Here is a 20,432-nt window from a genome sequence, read left to right on the forward strand (position 1 = left end):
GCTTAAATTTAGTTTTCTATTTATATACTTTTATATCTATTCCATTTTACACAGACTACCCTTGGTGCTCAAAGTTTCAAATTTAATGGGGGATTACCAGTAAGGCTCTTGAGGAATAAGTACAAAATGTTCAGATCTAATATGTTCCAGCGCTTACATAAAAAACTGATTTTAAAAGCACTGAAAACCTGTCCATTCCAGCACAGTCGATTAACGCCACCAAAGCCGATGGGTTATTTTGCTCCCGGCTGTACTTTTGTTTCTCTTCAAAACCCCACTCATGACTCTGTTGCTTCTAGAGTCCAGGTAGAACCAGCACAGCATGAAACACAGCCAGCACTGCTCTGGTGACAGCCATCTGGTTTTGATGACTTATAAATGTTATTTATTTTTTTTCCCCTGAAACACTAATTGATGTTTAAGTTTCTAGTTTCCTTCACAGAATGACAGAATGGTCAGGATTGGAAGGGACCTCTGGAGATCACCTAGTCCAGCCCCTGCTAAAGCAGGGTCACCTGGGGCAGGCTGCACAGAGTCACGTCCAGGCGGGTGTGAATGTCCCCAGAGAAGGAGCCTGCACAGCCTCTCTGGGCAGCCTCTCCCGGGGCTCTGCCACCCTCACAGTAAGGAAGTTCCTCCTCGTCTTCAGAAGGAACTTCTTGTGCTGCAGTTTGTGCCCTTTGCCCCTTGTCCTGTCGCTGGGCACCACTGACAGGAGCCTGGCCCCGTCCTCCTGGCACTGGCCCTTAAGATACTTGCAGACACGATGGGATCCCCCCTCAGCCGCCTCCTCTCCAGGCTGGACTGGCCCAGCTCTCCCAGCCCTCCCTCACCAGGGAGATGCTCCAGTCCCCCCATCATCTTCATAGCCCCACACTGGCCCCTCCCCAGCAGCTCCCTGTCTCTCTTGAACTGGGGAGCCCAGCACTGGACCCAGCACCCCAGATGTGTCTCACCAGGGCAGAGCAGAGGGCAGGGTCACCTCCCTCGACCTGCTGGCCACGCTCCTCCTGATGCACCCAGGGTCCCACTGGCCGCCTTGGCCACCTGGACACACTGCTGGCCCATGGGCAACTTGCTGCCCACCAGAGCTCCCAGGCCCCTCTCCGCAGAGGTGCCCCGCAGCAGCGCAGCCCCAACTCCATTGGGTTCCTCCCTGCCCAACCCTCCAGCCTGCCCAGGTCTCGCTGAATGGCAGCGCAGCCTCTGGGGTATCAGCCGCTCCCAGCTCTGTACCATCAGCAAACCTGCCCAGGGTGCTCTCTGTCCCTCATCCAGGTCACTGATGAATACCAGTATTTTGCAATTGCTTTGTAAATTTGTTTCCCATCAGCAGGGGAGGACATTACTGGCAGTTCCCGCATTGCTTCCCCAAGAGGGGCACTAACATATCACCGGACAGCAGAAGGGAGTAAGTGGAGATGTTAACTATAAGCCTCCCTCAACAATGAAATATTTGGAATGGTTAAAGAAAGACATTTCCTAATGATGGCAGCACAAGTTCAGGTTCCTGAAATTCAATGCAGATACCCAACCTCCCTCTCCGAGGAGGGTCAGCAAGATTGCTGCAAGACCAACCTGGCTACGGGCTCCTGGTTACTTCTGTAGATGATAATTCTTCCAACAAATCTGCAATAGAGGTATGAAAAACTTGCATTACAAACACATTATAAAGAGCTACTACAAGCATACTAAAAGAAGTCATTGGCAGGAGATGGAAGCAAACATGTAAGCAAGTGCATTTGAGAGTTTAATGCTTCAGAAAGGTGGCTGTGCTCAGGACAGGGAGAAGCCACACACCCCCCCAAAGCCAAGGGTGTCCCCCAGGTGCCACCTACCAGCAGGGCAGCAGCAGCACCTGACCGTGCCTGCGGACTCCAGCACATCCCATTACAGCATGCAACACACCCCAACGAACCTCCTTCAAGGGATGCTAACAACAAAGACCGCTTACTCCTGGAAATCATTTGGCCCGATGCATTTTAGCTGGGAGGTAGAGTGCCCTAAGAACAGGCACATGGACTGTTGCTACAGCTGAGCTGACAAAAAATAGCTCATTACACCATGACGAGTGTTACACGGGGGAGGTTTTGCTGCAAAGAAACCGAGCCCTGAAGAAATGTGGTGTCAACTTTGCCATCCTCATATTCAAGAAGCCCGGCAGCTTCTTGCTGCCTGGAGAAACCTTTTGGGCTCTGACAAAAAGAGAAAGCCCTTCGCTTTGCTGAACTGTAAATGATTAGATCCCCTAACTGATGGTGCTCAGGTGTCTGCAGGGAGATGACACCAGGCAGGGGCAGCGGCACGGGCAGGGGCAGCAGACTCACTTGTAGAGGTCAGGCTGTGGCTGTTCGCACTCGATTGTGGCTGTGAGGGAGTCAATGGCTTCATCCGTACAGAGCACAGTGGTATCCCGCACTGCATAGTGAGTCTGGACAGAGAAGCACAGGCAGAATCACCACGAGCCCGCAGCACCACCACCCATCCCCAAGTTTTTTACCCCATTACTTTAAACACCACTGTGCAAAGGCTTGTCAGCACCAGCAGCTCACCCAAGCCCTCGCCCTGCTCCCACACAGCAGCTGAAGCATCTCTCAGCGAAAGACTGAAGTCAATAAGCTTAAGAGAAACCAGAGCAGGAAGGAGCTGCTGTATGTTTGTTCAGTAAGGTGTGCACCAAAAGCAGAGCATCTTTGGCTTCTCTGCAGGGACTTGCTGCCACCCCGGCTGGGGTGGGGTGGGGGGGTGCTGCAGGTGCCTCCAGGGCAAAGGGGCTCCCGGGGACCACCTGCCTGCCCGCTCCTGAAGGTAATTAGACACCAGCTCCAGCGCCCAGGGATCAGTCGGAGTGCTGGCAGACTCCAAACTATTTTTAGCAGCTGCTGCTGCAAAGGTTCATCTCTCACAATTAACTGGAAACCGTGAAGGATCTGCTCGCTGCCTTCCAGGCTCTATTTATAGGAGCTGCTCAGAGCTCCAAGTCACGGCAGGCTGCTCAGCAAGCTGCCTCAATCCATCTTCATAAACAAATTCATTAAAAAGCTTCCTCCACTCCTTACATTTGCATTCCCCTCCTTGCACATCCCGGGAGGAACTGTTACGTTACACATGCTGCAGTCACGACATTATAAATACCCACCTTCATGTCATTTTGGTAGCCTGCCTGGCTTTTCGTATTGAAAGCAGACACACAAACACATACACACCTCTGGTATAAATCACAGCTTTTGTGAAACAACTCAAAACTTCCTGCAGTGCCCAGTACCAAACCCAACCCTTGCGCGGGGTTTTGCATCCACTGCTCCTGTCACCATGGACACTGTGCAATTACTGAGTGACCCTTCAAAGCTGCCTCCTAATCAGTTCCACGATCTTTACATCCTCAGTCCTTTAGCACACTTAGAAAACACATGTTCTTTTAGATACCTATGACCAAAGATGCATACTTCAAAGACAGAGCCCTGACAAAATCGCCTTCGTGGTTCTGCTCCACTTTCACTTAACCAGGCATCTTTCCCATACCTTGACCTGACATGCCCCAAATACCAGAAGCGCAGATGAGGTTCTGTGGGTACCTGAATGTGCTCCCCTCGCCCTCCTTTTGCAGCAAACCCTGGTTCCTAATGTCAGACCCATATCCCCAATCACCACTTGCTTTTCTACTCCTTCTCCCCCTTTCAAACTCATCTTCATCTCATCAAGAAACAGGAGACGGCTCCCAGTCACCTACAGGAACCCAGAAAACAAGAAAAACACACCACAGTGCTCAATATAGAAATTCAGCATTGCACTTACAGACTTCAAAAGTTAGTAAGAGCCAAGACTCTGCAAAAGTTATGTAAACTCATGCATACAATACACCTGACACAAAGAAGCAATTGCCTGTTTAACATGGTTATCTATTTTTAGCCTCAAGCCACTTCAAAGCTCCACTCCTCCTCACTAGTGGAACCAGTACGGTGTACCAGCACTGCATCAGCTCCTACACAAGATTTCCAGTACCGATTAACAGCCACCCGTAAAAAGACGAGCCACAGAGCCCATACAATACAGACCAGATTGCCAATGGCATCCCACTGACTTCAGAGTGTGCTGGAATGAATCATGTCATCTGAAAGGACCTTCCAATCTTACTATTGCAGTTGCTGCTATTTGTATAAATATTTATCAAACACAAGTGCAAACAAATGTTTATGTCTTCTGATGCATATAAGTTTTCCTGTTGTTGTTGCTGTTTCTTTCCCTAGTTTGGGGTGTGTGAATGAAGAAAGAAAATAAACTGGAGATTCATCTTGAGCAAGACTAGTATTAAATTTCACTGCTTGATTCAGGGAAAAGGTGAAAAAAACCCAAAAAACAGAAGCAATGTTTTTCTCATGCAAGTGAAAAAATCCCCAAATTAATGTAGACATACTGCCTCAAAAAGTCCCCAGTCTCACTGGAAAAACTCAGTTTAGTAACAGACACGTCAGCAGGTACTGGAAAGGGAGCCAAAGCAGCTGCAGGCACTGTTTTACTAATGCACCAGACCTCGCAATGTGCAGCTGGAGCAGGAAAGCACTACCACTTTCCCACAATGGGCAATAAAACAGCAAAGCCGTATCAATAAACATCGATACAATGTGGGGCAGCGCCAGTAGAAATGGCTGTTGGGAGACAAAGTGGAAACAAACAATCCCCAGAGGGCTTCCATGCCCCCTGCACCCATGCACTGGGAGCAGACAGAGGGAAGAGCTGTTAAATACAGCCACGGGGATCGGCTCTGCAGGAGCATCCTCCAGTTAAGCACATCCCACCCCGTTCAAGCACTGGCTTTAGTGGTAGCTCCAGGCATCCAAGTACCCCTGAGCACTGCCCCATCCATCCCCGTCACCTTGAAATTGGACTCGCCATCGAGACTCGCTGTAGTGACGTAACAGGTCCCATCAGTGCTGCTGGAGGCCAAAAATATCAAGTCACAGGGGAAGGTCTCATCCGCTTTCACTTCTACTATGTCTCCAACCTGGAAGAAAGGAAACATCTACATGAAAAGCCCTCTCAGTTGTTATTAGATAGTCACAGATTTAGCTTCTCTCAAAGCCTAGCAGAGAGCGTCTTGGCTAAAAGGGAAAGCAGGCTTCAGGAGGTGCACAGGTCCCTGAGCATCACTCCACAGCCCAAAGGGTTGATCCAGCCCGGCACCAACTCCCAGTGCCCACATGGCATGGTTAGTATTTATGTCTCTGCTAAATCTCGATGGAGCAAGAGACTGTACTTGTCTGAAGTGCAGTGTGATAAATTAACGTCAAAGCTAAGCGTACTTTCCTGGTGTCCTTGGGAGATTTGGAAATAGAAGAGGACTGCCTGTCCTGGAGAACTGCAAAATGCTGACAGATCTGTCAGTTGTCAGCCCTGGTATGGCTTTTGCAAGACAGCTTTTCAAAAGCAATAAAAAAAAAAAAAGCAGCAGCATCACTCCTTAACCAGGAACGACTCTCAGAGCATCTCATCTGAAAGCGAGCTCACTGGGGCAGCTCTAACCGCAGTACATCGCTCCTCCCCTGCTCTTGTCTCCTTACCACATACCCTCGTGTTCCCATCGGCTTCAGCGATAACCACACGCAAGTTCTCTGTTAACAGTTACCTTGATTTTCTCACTCTCCTTCTGCACTTGCTTTGCGTTTTCGACAATGAAGACATTGCTTTTGTTCACTTCGTTGTCAGCTCTGTGCCTCAGCCAGTCCTCATATCCCTGAGCACACAAATACAGGCAACACAAACTCGTAACGCAGTAAATTACCGAAAGAGAAAGAGTAGGGACAGAGATAGGGACAGGTTTAAAAAATGAATAAATTAAGCAGTCCTTAGAACTCCTTCATGCCTGACAAAACATCAACCAGAGTAGCTCAGGATGAATCAATTTATTTTAAAAACTTCATATGCATATTTGACAGATTCATAACCGATTAAAATAACACACAAAAATAATCTATATGCAGCGCATGCAACAAGCAGCTGAACTACTGTAACATGTTTCTATTATTCTCAGCGTTGGCAAGAAGTGGCTGATAATATGACTAATACCCTTAGCACCCCGCAACTCTTTCCTATGGTAACGCAGGATGAGACTCTTCCTCTTCAGTCTTTACTGAAAGAATAAAACATTCAGATTTGAAGCAGATGGCTTTTACTCTAGCACTCCCTTTCTGGCCCCTGAAGAAGAAACTTCTTTTATTATTCAATCCTTCTGTAGAGGAAATTTTAAATGGCACATGTGCGTACGATGGGAGGAAGGGCTTTTAACACCGCAAGAAGATGAGAAGTGCATATTTTCACGGCTAGCTGAGTGGTTGAACAGAACCTGTCCTTTCCATTTACCAACACCAGAGCAGAGTGTGAGCTATATTTGGAGCACATCTCTGCGAAGACTCAGACAGCATTTCTAAAAAGAGAAGAAAAATTCAAGTAAAGCCAGAACTACGGTAGTAACCTTTACTGACCCTCGTGGCTTGCTTACAACGGTACATATAGAGATGCTTTACATTGTCAAAAAAAGAGAGAGCAATAAATAACCACACTCAACATGCAGCCTCTCTTGAAAAGCACCAGTACATGTCTCACCTTCTGAGAGGGCTTCACCAAACCTACCAGCCCATTTTGGTGACTTTTGAGTATATTCAGATACACGCTCATCATTTTCGCTACTGCATGTCTTAAAGAGCATCTTCCTCCCCCCACGCTGACACCTGTACCTGTTTGATAGCTGTGACAGTGATGACAAAGAAGAGCGGGAGGCCGCTTGTCACCGGGCTGGTTGGGGTGTCCACTATCACCTGCAGAGAGAAAAAATGCACTGCTGACAACTGGCTTCCAGGCAGCAGAAGAATCAAAAACTCTGGTAACAGGGGCAAAAGGGTGCTCATCCCACCGGGGGTAAGGCACAGGCCAGCAGGGGAGGAAGGGGCACACGAGAATGACCAGCACAGGCATCCCCCGGAGTGCTCTCCTCCATCATGAGGGGACTACACCACCTCCTCCCGAGTACCATGGGATGTCCTCAGGTGGGAAAATCCCTATCAGAAGTAGCTCACAGCCTAAGTCTGACCTTGCTCTAGTGGGAAACAAAAGCCTGGATGAATGGGCTGCTGGGGACAGGCTGTATAAACGCAACTACTCACGGTGCGGGTGCCAGCAAGCCTGCTCCCACCACGGGGTGTGCTGGAGAGGACCGAGGCAGGGGAGGGGAGTGGGGCAGAGGCAGCAGCACAGAATCACAGAACAGTTGGCATTGGAAGGGACCCCTGGAGATCACCTAGTCCAGCCCCTGCTAAAGCAGGGTCACCTGGGGCAGGTTGCACAGAGTCACGTCCAGGCGGGTGTGAATGTCCCCAGAGAAGGAGACTGCACAGCCTCTCTGGGCAGCCTGTCCTGGGGATGTCTCCCTCACGGTAAAGAAGTTCTTCCTCGTCTTGAGATGGAGTTTGCTTCATGCATTTCTGAAGCACAGGAAAATCCACCCTCGTCTCCCACTAAGCCACAGGAGGGGTGCTTCTCCTCCTTGGCATGAAGACTGGGCACATCTGAACCCTAAAACGCAGCCGGTTGTAAGAGGGAGACCAGTACCAGTCGCCCTGAGCCACTGACACTCCGAGGTTAAAAGTAACAGGCATCAGCCCAAATTACCTATAAAATACATTGCATAACGGAACAGGAATATTTAAATAGAACAGAAATCCATACTTTGTCTTTAAACTCTCAGATCTGGAGCTCAGAGCACGACTCGAGCACAGCGACCGACTGAGGGCCTCAGGGGGACGGCTGGATCCTTCCCAAGCTCAGTGCGGTGCTCCAGCCAGCACCGCGGCAAAGACCAAGCCCCTTCCATCGTTCATCAACTGTGCCATGGCTTGGCCCGAGGGGCAAGAACGGCAGGACAGGTTCGTAACTGGGACGGAATAACGTAAGAGGAGGACAAGCTACAGCCCTGCCCCACCTTCCGAACCACGGCACACACCACCGGCAGCTTTTCCTGCTGTGCCCAGAGCAGGAGAGGCAGATGGTGAAGCTTGTGACAAAAGGGACAGGGAAGCTCAGCAGAAAGGCTTTGTGTCCCCACAAAGGGACTCTGTTTCCCTCCGCTTGTTTGCGCTTCCCTGGCACGCTCACCAGCAGCATCTGTATATTTATTGTTTCAGGCTGCCCGTAAAATGCTGCATTAAGGACAGGACTGCTCTTACCGGCTGGAAGCTACGTGGAAATTTTTAACTCTGAAATATTACCCTGCAGTACCGGACCCAGAGAGAGAAGAGCCAGAAGGTATCCAAGTGGAAGAGATATGCCGCAAGCAGCAGCCAGGTAAGTGGTGTACGAGTTAAGGGGCATGAGGGTAAACCAAGATAAACACAACAAATATTTCCAGGGACACAAAGCCCCGGCTCAATCAAATGGGTGTAAAATGTTTACAAGCAGAAAGCCTGGCAGAAATCAGACCTTGGAGGAACAACCTTGAGTGATGGTGGTGCCAAGCGTCACAAGGACATGCAGCACGTGGGACGGCCATGCACTGGGGTGGCATCATTGCACTTTAGGCTGGTCAGCCAACAGTTCTCTTGCAAAAACCTGACAGATCCTGGGAATAGAAGAGGAACTTTGGCTTTTAGCTGAGAAGGGCAAGGGAGAGGACCTCCTGCTGCCCAGCAGCAGTTTTCTGCAGTGGGCAAGATGTAGTTGCATTGAGTTTGTTTAAACAAATCATACGATTTCTGTCCACACAAATGCTGTACTATAGATGTATGAATGCAAATATTAGATGAAGTCCCCGGGATAACTCATTTATGTATTTGGAGAAGGCACTCCCCGCACATCCCATGGCTGGATACTGCTCTTCCCATTCATGGCTGGTGGAAAGCTGAAGGACACACGAGCAACGAGCCAGAACATCAAAGGCAGATTCCTTTGAAGCTATTTTTGAGCTGGTTTAGGACTTAAACAGTTTAATTTGGATCCACTTAAAGAGTGACAAAATCCTCCTGTTACTTAATGGCTTCTTCCTAACTCATTGTTTAGGAGACTGAAGACCACAGTACAGAAGTCACCTCCATCAATCAAAAGGGACATTTTTCATTCCTGGAACCTCCTAAATTAACTTACATCCATCAGCTTGGCCTGTCTACAAACACACTTGGACTATGTTTACCCTGGGCCAGTCCTTTCCATCAGGAGTTTACTCAGTTTCCTTTGAGTGTTGCAATAGACGACTCAAAGAAACAGCTATTTGTATCCTGTTAGTGTTCTAATATGTGTGCTACATTTAATACAGGTATTTTCTCTCTCCAAAACAAGAGCGGAATTTGGAGGAACAGACATTTTGATAAAGGGTTTCAGCAGCAGGTAGAGCAGGGGCACCAGGCAATTCCCCAAGCGCCGGGATGCTTCACTCCTCATGCAGCACATAGGGCAATTCCATTAATTTGAAGTAATGTAAAGATAAGCACCAACATTTAAGCTATAGATGCCACTTATCAAGGTATAACCCTTGGGATTTTAAATGAATGGAGTAGCCCTGAATGCTTTTTTAAGGCAAGTGACATCTCCAGAACAACAAGTGCCCGGGGGCAGTCGGTTACTCTATACAGCAGCAAGTATATTAGCGCTGTCAGGTCGGGTTTTGTTCAGTTGCGTTTGTTCTTCGTCTAATAAAAAGAGCACGAGTGTTGCTCCCTTATTTCAGAGGTGCTAACAGAATAAAACCAAGGAGAAACAGCCAGTCTGTTCCCTCACCTGCATACACCTGTGCCTAAAATGTGTAAAGTAGCTAAACTGCAATGTTTTTTTTTAAGTATAATCAAGAATATCCCATGTTCTCCATAGCCAGGGGTTCAATAGATAAAAATGTAATACCGCATCACTAAGTGGCCAACTACACAAAAAGGACATCCCGACTCCAGGGCATCACTTCAGTTCAAGGCAAATTACAAATTCAGTCTGACAAAATGGAGCAACGCCAGCGAAATCAAGAGATGGAGGCGAGCCAGCTGATGCCGGGGTAAATTGGCCTTTCATGTAACACTGCCAGGAGGAGCCATCAACTGCCGTTATCTTGGGATCCCCCATTTCTGCAGCAGCCACCAAAATGACTACAAATCGTAACTTTTACTGTAAGGATAAAACATTTCAGGCACTCGTCTTTTAAACACGCAGCCTAAAAAGAGTGATACCCCAGACCTGAACCACCAAAACCCCGGAGAAGTCATCTAACAGCAGGCTGTTTGCCGTAGCTGCACAGCAACATTTAATGTGCGGGGGCAGAGTTTTGATGCCTATTTTCAGCCCTAGGGCAGGCTGTCTGCCGAGCCCCAGGCTGAGGATTTATAAGGCGAATAAATGCACTGCAGCGATTCTCCCAAACTCCCTTCGCCCCAATGCATTTTGACAGCCTGCTTTTCTTGGTTGACAGAATAGAAAATGAGTATTCAGATCTGCTCCTTAACCAAAGCCACAAAGCAGAGCAGAAGAAGTTTGCCCATGTATAAAGTTTGCTATTTTGTCTGTGCAGAGCAGCTTCCTGAAGCTTCATGTTCCCAAAGCCTATGTGGTGCATCCTCTGAATATTCCTCAGTCCGGCCTCTCTTATCCTGCTTGCCTTGAAACTCGCTAAAACTAAGATATACAAGTATCTTATAACTTGGGAAAATTCAGCTATGTAACAGCAGAAGTAAAGGTGACAAAAAACTAGATCTCAGTTCTGTAGCACCAAACATATTTTCACCAGTTGACTGATGTTAATGGTTAAAGAGTTAAAATGCTTTTTTAATTGTTTCAGCAGTCATTCACATGCCACAGGCCCAAATATTTTAATTGTTCTTATGCCCTGGGTGGTGTACCAGAATTATAACACAGCTTCCAACAACAAACCACTTATAAGCAGCAACAGAACCAGTTCTGAACCTCAGTTCTTGTTCAAGCTGTGTCTACCATCAGTACGTAAATAAAACCCACCCTCCGCATCAAAGCTCTTACCTGCACGAGGAAGATGATGAGGAAGTAGAAGTTGGCAATTCTTCTAAACTGCTCAAAAAGGTTCTTCGGGAGGAAGTTCCAGAGGGTGTACTGCGGGGAGAGAGGGAGGCTCACCGACAGACCGAGGCACCACGCTGACTGGGGACTAGAGCTACAACATGGGAAGCATGTGCACCAAATAAGAAAGGCATTTTCCCTCGAACCCAGCAAGGAGCACCCCAGCGAGCTGCCTGAGCAGCCCTGGCGTGCTCCCAGCAGAGATCCAGGTCCCTGCTTTAAAACCAGGGGCACAGTGCAGCTGGGTGCTGAGATGCCACTGAGCTCCTGCTTCACCTCCGAGCTCCGTCTCTCTCCACTCGTTCATTGAACACCTGCAAGTGTCTCACAGCTACATGGGAGGGTTTGTTTCTTTGCTTTAAAATCGGCGACTATTTCTCTTTGGTCAAGATAACCCACCTACATGGCTGAAGACGGTAAAAGGGTAAAATAAGATAAAAACAACAGGCTCTGTTTCAGCAGACAACTTCTAGACAGGCATTTGCAGAGACGTGATTTCATGAAAACACAATGCACAGTGCAGCGATTTATATTTTTTTCCAAACAAATTACAATAACCAGCTTCTTCTGTTAAAAAAAAAGCCATGTTCCCAATACAAGTTTGTTATTAGGTTGTGCTTCATTACCATTTTAAAAAGGCTGCCAAATCATTTACTTTGGAAAACATGTAGAATTTAAGAACAACATGGAAAATAAAGGGTCTAATATCTGATCTTTCAGTCTGCCTTGAATAAAAAAAGAATAATAAAGCAGCCAAGTCCAATGTCCACTTAATTACAAAAACAGACTAGTCAGGTAAGAACACTCCCTGTCTAGCAAATATAAATGGGAAAAGAGAGCAAGGACACAATATTCGAAAATAAATCAGGGTAGATTTAAAATTAGTGCTAAAACAAACCATTTGTCGGAGAGGAAAAGGAACAGAAATGAGGAAGGTGTCCTCTCTGAAGGACCCTCTTGCATGCCAGGGAAACGTCAACGGGAATGCCACACAAATCAAGCACAGCTAGACTTAAAACTTTTCCCCAATATAAAGTCAGACAGCACAGGCATATAAAATCATATAAGACCCAAGCTGTATAAAAAAAAAAAAAAAAAAAGAGGGGAAAAACCCCCTTACAGCTCAAGTGAAGTAAGACCAAAGCCTAACTATGCTGAGCATCATGAATCCTAACCAATGTGTTATGTATCCAGCTGTGCTGACAATATGGGATGCCACTTGTTTGATATTTTACTGGAATCTGCTTCAATTCTTTCGGAACAACTTCATAAATGTCACGGAAAAAAGCTAAGCAGAAGGCAGATGGGTGTCATGCAGTTTTCCACCATAAACAAAAGCTGCATTAATACAGTATGAATGTTTCCCCTTTCATCCAAAGGGATAAACAGAGCATGGTTATTTTTGTCCTATCTCAAGAGAGAAAAATCCCATGGAACAAGAACAAAACAAAAAAAAAATTAAAAATAGGGGAATAGTATTTTTCTCTCCATTTATAAAATAATCCCCGCTCCCGTTTGCAAATCCGAGTTGCTGTTGCCTCACGCCATATTACGCTTAACCTGTCCTTTCTTCCCAAAGGGAATGCCAGAAAACAAAGCAAACCGAATCCAAAAAACTACAAACACCCCCCCCTCAACAATGACACATCCATGTGCTTTGCTCACATCCAGCCTAGAAGAAAGGAACTTGTACGCACCCCCACTGGACTGATAGGAAGAAAGAGAGCCTAACAGTGAGACTGGAGCTGGGGCGTGAGGTATGGACCTCCGCATGCAAAGGGACCTTTACATCCATCCTTGAGGAATTCAGAGGTTCTCACTTTCAAGAACAACCATCAAATAAAGCCAGGGTGAACGTACGAGCAGGGAATACATGTGCACGATGCACCTGGACAAGCGGAGCAAGCTCACCTTGGAGGAGACAATCCTGTTGTCGCAGAACTTCTGTGCCACGTATCCATCTGTTTCCGAAACTGGACGGTGCCCCACCACCACGGTGCGTGTACCGACCCGCTTCTCTTCCCCAGCACACTGTTGGGGCAACCAGGAAAGGGAAAAATTAGCTTTTAGCTCAAAAGAAGTCAAATATTTATATTAATAGCTTCCAGCTTCTGAAAGCACAGTGCTGTTCATTGGAAATAAAGCAGCTGGAACTTCAAAAATTCACTTCTTTGCCCCAGCAAAAGCACAGAGAACGAAGAGGCACATGTAAGGTCATTTAGCAAACCCAAAGCAGTGCCGAGCCTGCAACCTGGGGTCCTCAGTGCTGCTCAGCCACTGGCCCACCAGGACCACAGCCCATCCCACACTCCACCAGGACAGGTCACCGCTCACGTCCCCCACACTCCTGCCCTAAGCAGGATGGCTGCTGCCCATGCCTGGCAGATGGGCGCAGGCTGCAGGTAATTTTTCCTTCTTGAAGGATACACCTTTATCAAACACTTCAGTTCATTAGGAATATAATTGATTTTCCACACATCTCTTCCTAGTCCCAACCTGGAGAATCCTTCCGTCTTGGGTTTGTACAGTGGCTCCAGGCTCTACCCAGGACACCACAGAGGATGATGGAATCTGCACCCTCCCTTACACTTGCTCTCCTGTCAAACCCTCAAGTCCACCTGACACATCTCACGATCACACTGGTGCCTGCAGACTTGGGATTTAGCTTTAAAAAAAAGCATACTTTTGCTATTTTAAAGTCTCCAATAAAACCAGAAACAATGAAGCAGACAGTTGCACATCGCAAACTCCTCAAAAAGACATGCAGGGTGTTGGGGATGCCACCTTGTCCTGTTGGGGTTGTATTTTAAAGCAGAATGAGATGTCACAAGTGAATGCTAACCTGGCGTAACGGGGGCTCAGCGACTGCCCCGCTGCTCCGCAGCGGCCCGGGGAAGGATGAGGGGAACTGCAGCAGAACCAACTCAGACAGGGGAAGCAGAGCAGCTCCACGGGAGGAGAGCATCCCTTACACAAAGTCATGAGAGATGCTTGTGACTGGCAACACGGGGCTCTAGCAGAGACCCCCATCCCCACAGCCCTTGCAGGCTTCCCAGGGGAGGTCCTGGTGCCCGGCAAATTAAAGACAGATCCTTCCAATCCAACAGACAGCTTTTAAAATAGTGCCTAGAAAAAAAGGTAGTCAAATACACTGAAAGTAACAGTGCTCTTAAACGTAACTCTTAAATATGAAATTTCCAACTTTCTGTCACTTTGTTTGAAAACATCTGTGAACTGGTGACAAGGCAGCGGCAACACAGGTCCCCACAGCCCTGGGGAAGGCTCTTGGGTGGAGGGGACAACACCACAGCCTCTGTTCCCACCAGCTTCCAGCTCCAGGCTGCTCCACACGCACGAGATTCTCAGTGGATGAGAAAAGTTTATTTTTAAAAGATATGCAAATGTGCAATAGTTTAAAAATCAGCTTTTCAACCTGTCCAGGTTCCACCTTGCAGGTAACAAAGTGTGCCTGCCACAGCTGCTGGTGGCCAAGCCCAGAGACTAGGATGGCACTGGGAAGCGTTTTGCAAGGTCAAACTTAAAATTATAAAGTGAATTTGAAATGCCCACTAAGAGTGGATGCAGTGGAGGGCGGGGGGGGGAAGTGGTCTTAGGCTAGGCTAAGGTTTTTTTAGAGTTAAAGTTCTGGATTTTGAAACATGACCAGAGAAGACATTTGTCACTGTTCATGGTTCAAGGGCATTAGCAGGCAACAGGGCTGCTAAAACACCAGCCGATACTGCTCCTACTCCACTCAGTCTCATTAAACCTCAACCTTACAGCTTACTTGCCTTCAAATCCCACCAGGGCAAGTGACGGTGCAAAAATGCCCAATTGCTATCCTGTGTCTGCTGCCCAGCGTGGGCTCAGCCCGCCGCCAGCAGACACTCCTGGCGTGCCCAGGACCCAGCTCAGCACCCCGGCTGTCTGAAGGGCTGGCTGCAGGCAGCTCATCAAGCTGCAAGCAAAACCCAGCTAGAGAAGAGGTGCTCTGAAAACAACCACACTGTGACAGCAAGGCCCGCGACTAACTACTGCTTGGGAAAAGTGTGAAAACAACACATGCACACCCCCAAAACAACATTAAAACATAAAAATCTGAGCCAGCCCTATTCATGTACCTGGACCAGCAGCAACTGTATGGATGTTGCACCAGGAGTGGGATCTACCTGAAGAAAGCAGAAGCTCTTCCTTCCCCCGTTCCTCACCCGTATCCGCAGCATCTTTAATTAAAGAAGTGCTTTCACACCATGCCTAAACCCAGTTTGGTGTGCTGACCACTCTCGCTACAGCCATCCTCAAACCTCCAGCGGCTGACGTAGAGCAGAAGCAAGCTTCTCACACCACTGCAGGTGTCCCTGCACCCCCGGCTGCAGAGCCAGCAGCACCCACCCACCCACCCGCCCCCCCGGCACTGTGCACACCCCCACGGGGCACGGCTGGCTCCCCAAGCTGAATGCCACCACCCCAGCGCCCTCCCAGCCTCACCACCACCGCCTGCAGCAGCGATCAGCACATCTCAGCTGGAAACCAGACCCAGGAAAGGCTCCCCGCTGTAATCTGCCGTGCTACAGGGGTGGCAGCCAGCCTGCACCCCAGAAGCGAGAGGCAGAACCGTCATCCACACCAGCGCCGGGGAGCAGAGGCAGACTGTCCCCAAGGCTGAAGCCTCCACCGTGTCCCCAGGCAGGGGCTGGAGCCAGGCGTGCCTGGTGAGCATCCGTCCAGCACCGGGAGGAAAGCAGAGCTTCCCCCAACGCTGCCGGCAGGGCGGTGGGAAAGGGACAGGGTGAGGGTTTGCCGAACACACGCATCGGGCATGGAAGCAACAAAAGCTCTGGTTAAAACATTCCTGGAAAAATATACGCAAGTCTTTACTCTGCAAGACTATCTGTAGTTAGCCATGGGAAACCTGGAGGATGTGAAGCCCCAGAGCAGAAGACAACCCAAGTCCCAGGTGTGGGGTGCTAGCTGACCAAGCCCCACTGAGTTATCCCCACCAAGCCCTAGGCGGGCTGTCACCCCTCAGCTCCTCCTCAGTTCTTTCTGTGAAGCATCCCCTACAAAGGTGACAGCAACCCCGCAGCAGGGCCCTCCACAGGGGCAGCAGAGGGAGAAGTCCTCGCTCTCTGGTCTAACTGGACTCCCACCACTCCCAGCATTTCATTTCCCATTCCCTTGACCACCCCACGGTGTCACACCATCATGCAGCTACACAAGCAGCTGGAAGGCCTCATACCACGTCTCTCTCTTTTTTCACCTCCCAGAAAGCAAGCGCACACTACGACGATGCCCACAGTGAGAGGCATTGGCTCAGCTCGGCAATTAAAAGCTCTTATTTTGACACGCTCACCTTCAATGGCTCGCTGGGCTGCTAATAGATTGCCAAGTCTTAATAACGGCTCTCAACGGAGACTTAAGAGGAGATTTAGGGAGTAACTGCCAGGCTTTTGGGAAAATTATAAAATATGCAGATTAGCAGAGAGAGGATTTAGATGACTTTTCCCAGCCGCCTTTCATCAAAAATTTTAATTCTGATGGAAAAAAAAAAAAAAAAAAAAAGAAAATATTACTTGGAAACAATTCAAACAGCTGCCTCGCTGCCTGGTGGGGTTTTGTAAAGCCCATGGTCCACAGCGCAGGCGTCAGCTGGTGTAAGCAAAAGCCAGAGTTCTTGCTGCTGTTTAGAGCCAAGCCTGACAAAAGGATTATTTAAGAACATAAACAATTGCATTCCCCCCATATGCACTGTATCACCTCCCTCTGCCTGAGGCGCGATGCTCGCAGGAGCGCTGGGAGAGCCAGAGCTATCGGTAGGGATCAGCGGTGTCAGGCTGGCCTCGGGACCGCACCGTGGGAAGCTGCGCTGCATCCCCCCACCAAACCATGAGGATCTGGGGATGCTGGCAGGCCACCCCAGTCCCCTCTCTGCCATCCCCTGCCCCAGCAACCCAGAAGAGCTCCCAGAAGCTGGCAGACACGGCACCCTGGGGCACACCGCACACCCCAGGAATCGAGAGGAGGGAGGGAAGGAGGTATTTTTGAGAAGAGCCACTATCCTGTTTGCATTATTTGAACACCAGCACCAGAAATGCAGGTCTGTCCTGCAGCATTCCAAGCTTCACTCAGGGCTCCTGTTCCTCTCCTCCAGCACCTAACCAAGCCCGTCAGCGAGTTAATCTTTCAGCAAAGCATCCAAACCAGATTGCTCCTGAAGGAGCTCAGCTGGAAGACAACAGCCAGACAAACACAAATCATAGGAGATAAAGATGAGGCTAGCGAAGCTGTTCTGCCAGGAGCATCTTTCCAAGCTGGCAGCTCACTATCTATCCCCGCTTCCCACCTCGGGCAGGACCAGGTGCCCAGGCTGCAGTAATAAATAACCACACTGTCGCCACCGATGCGGACACGCACGCTCTGCTGCACGCACGGCGGGGCACGGTGCTGCTGCAGTACAGCCTTCCTCGTACCACAGTGAAATTCAGATACAGAACATATTTCTGTTAAATATTTTGATGCAACCCAACCTTCCCATACTTTCAGCTTTGTATAAAGCCCACTTACTGCCAGACAGAGCAGTTCTGAAAAGAAGGCATTAGGAATAATGGCTATTTTCTTATGCTGTCCAAATTCAAAAAGACCATCTACACATATCAATATGCCCACGGAAGGTCACCTGAGGCTTGGCATTTTGCTATAAACTCTTCTTTGAGGAGTTAGGAACAGGCATGATGTGAAGGCATCAGACCAGGGCTAAACATACCCATGGATGCAACTAACGACCCAACTTCATTGATGACTTGAAGCTGCTGAAGCATTACACAGAGATGGTGGAATTAAGTTCGCAGCCCACAGCGCTCCCCAGATCCTTCACCCTGGTTTGGGTGAGCCTCCCTTTGTGCCTCTTTCCCCTTCCCATCTGTGCCCTTCTCCCACAGGGATGCCCTGGCCCAGCACAACAGCCACGCCACCCCGCCCCCTGGAGAGCATCATCTCCACCCACCCTCCCAAATATCTGGCTGTCCATCACAGCACCATGTACAGGACCTGGCCGGCACTTGATAAAAGTTGCAAACCTGGGTAAAAATTAGCAAGCCTGGGTAAAAATTAATGGAGTTAGGAGTTCAACAGGAGAGGTGAACCTGTACTCTGCAGCCGCTGTTGACAAGGAGCCACTCTAAGTGGGCTATTTCTAGGGCAGCTGCAAAACACAGTGTTTAATTATATCACCCATATGGAAAACAAATGTCTGCGCTACCTGCTGGCCCCATTTCCAGAAAAAAAAACAAAAAACAAAAAAGCCCACCATTTTATTTACTAGTTTCAGAAAGCACCTAAACCAAAACTAACTAATCAAAAAAACCTCCTTTCATGTTTGCTGAAGATATCATCAAGCCACAAAGTAAACACAAATAAGTCTTAGAAAAAAGATCTAATAAAAAACCACAGGCATTTAAAAAAGAAAGAAGTCATCTGCTAAAACCGGAGATAATTATACAGTACAAGTACAAGGCTCAAACATTTGAATGAAATCACAGCTTATATTAAATATATGCAGAAGAAAGATTAAATCACGTTACTTGGCTTAGATCTCATGAATAGTTTAAACTCGGATCACTTCCATATTGTTCCATTTATCATAAAAGCAGTAGAGAAGTCGACCTGATTTACAGAAAAAGCCTGCAAAAATAACACCACCTCCCAAAACAGCCTGTTCTACCTCCCATTGCACTTAGCCCCAGAATAACCAAGAAAAACACATCCACAGTTTTTAAAAGCCTCCGTAAATTTACCATAACCTCCCCAAATTGCCCAGCAGCCTCAGAAAGCTGCTCGGTACACCAGCCTCATTGCCCAACCGATATATTTTTAATTAAAGTTTTTCCTGCCAATTTTTCTATTATTCTTTATCCTTAGTCGTTTCTATGCAAGCACAGGTGATGCTTTGAGAAAAGCCTTAATAATCTAGCAGCTTGGCTATGCTTACCCTCACCGACCACATTTTTCGGCAGCTCTCCTGATTTACAGACAGAATTCCATCGATCGGGATCAACCCCTCCACTCTCCCATACGCCTGTGGGAATGGGTCAATAACATGCACAGTCCTCAGGAAAAAAACCAACATCGCATTTAAAATACTGAAAGGCCACAGGTCCAAAAGGAAGGGCTACGAGCACCGCTCCAAACTCACTTCCCACCGGAGAGGACTTCTGCTGCTCATCCCTAAGCAAAGAGGGAAGGCCGGTACCTCAAGAAAGCAAAAAGGTTGAAATTTAAACCATTATCCCTTCTCCTCTGTTGAGACTGAAGATCCTACTGGTAATTCAACCAGACAGAAGACAGCACCATGAAGGAGTGCCCTGGGGGGCAAGCTGGCTCTAGCCGAAGCGAGGTAGACATGCGAGCCCCCAGACCAAGCAGAATAACAAGCAAAAGAGGAGCCATGGGAAAAGGATCAATACTTTTTTAAAAAAAGAAAACCCATGGTCAACACTTGATAGGGCTCAACACCCAGACCTCATCCCTGGTCCCTGCTGGGGATGACAAAGCATTGGATGATGTGCTCCAGCAAAGCATCGACACCAGCCTTAACACAAGTCAAAGTACGTCCAGCAACATGAAAGGGCCCTGGCCAAAGCCCATCCTCGTGTCCCCTCTGTCCCCAAAATGTGCTGTCTCACCATATGGGCATGCAGGAAGGTCACCTTCACCAAGGACAGTGGGCTGGAGAACAGCAGAGCCTGGGCTGAGTTTCCTGGAAAGGCTGATTTTGCCAACAAAGCCACCGATAAAAGCAGAGAGACCCGGCAGGGCGGGGAGAACAGGGGAAAAGGCTACTTGAGACTTAAGAAGGGTGGAGAGAGGAAATACAACAGGTTTTTTTCCCCCAGATAATAAATTTACAGGAGAGCCCAGCCCTCTCCCGGACTCGGGGAGCACCGTGCACAGGGGTGACAGCCCAGCTTCTTTTGCTATGGGCTTTGGTTTTGTCGCTTGTGTTTTTCCATCTGGAGACAGCCTACCCCAAATCATGCAGCACTGCATCTTCCCAGCAAACACGCCACACCATCCGTAACCACAGCTTCAGCCCCGCAGTGCTCTGCAGAGAGTCAGGTTCACGTACGACGCAGAAAGCCAACGCCAGAGCAAAGCTAGCAGACATCAATTGGGACTGCATTACTTCAGCGCTGCTGTTTTGTGGAAAATCTGTTGCTCCTGTTCAAACATAAACACCAACTTTTGGAAGTTTTCAGGATCTCAACTCTACTTCCCTGCCCTGCTGGCAGCCAGGGCGATGAAACCGTCACTCAATTTGAAATACAGGCAGCATATTTTTATTTTTGGCAGTCCAAAAGAAAAGTTTGACCAGCATGCCG

The 20,432-nt window shown here is 48.4% G+C and overlaps 1 protein-coding gene across 12 annotated transcripts in view; it reads right to left on the reverse strand.

The window, feature by feature from the left end:
- The window catches only part of ATP11C (ATPase phospholipid transporting 11C), a 60,126-nt gene that overhangs the window by 28,494 nt on the left and 11,200 nt on the right, over window positions 1-20,432 (reverse strand). For 8 of the 12 annotated variants that reach the window (XR_005107402.1, XM_037407675.1, XM_037407669.1 and 5 more), the window contains exons 1-8: window positions 19,043-19,143; window positions 12,967-13,086; window positions 10,999-11,088; window positions 6,732-6,812; window positions 5,624-5,731; window positions 4,874-5,002; window positions 2,328-2,431; window positions 1,579-1,629 (exon numbers count right to left, since the gene is read on the reverse strand). Coding sequence is in view for 11 of the 12 variants with exons in the window: in XM_037407675.1 (XP_037263572.1) it covers window positions 1,579-1,629; window positions 2,328-2,431; window positions 4,874-5,002; window positions 5,624-5,731; window positions 6,732-6,812; window positions 10,999-11,088; window positions 12,967-13,086; window positions 19,043-19,057 (698 nt within the window). In the remaining variant the exon portion in view is untranslated. Of the gene's footprint in view, window positions 1-1,578; window positions 1,630-2,327; window positions 2,432-4,873; window positions 5,003-5,623; window positions 5,732-6,731; window positions 6,813-10,998; window positions 11,150-12,966; window positions 13,087-19,042; window positions 19,196-20,432 lie in introns of those variants that run through there. The other 4 variants (XM_037407672.1, XM_037407679.1, XM_037407677.1 and 1 more) reach the window with 4 other exon arrangements.

This window comes from Falco rusticolus, chromosome 14 (assembly GCF_015220075.1).
Source record: "Falco rusticolus isolate bFalRus1 chromosome 14, bFalRus1.pri, whole genome shotgun sequence".
Lineage (NCBI taxonomy): Eukaryota > Metazoa > Chordata > Aves > Falconiformes > Falconidae > Falco > Falco rusticolus.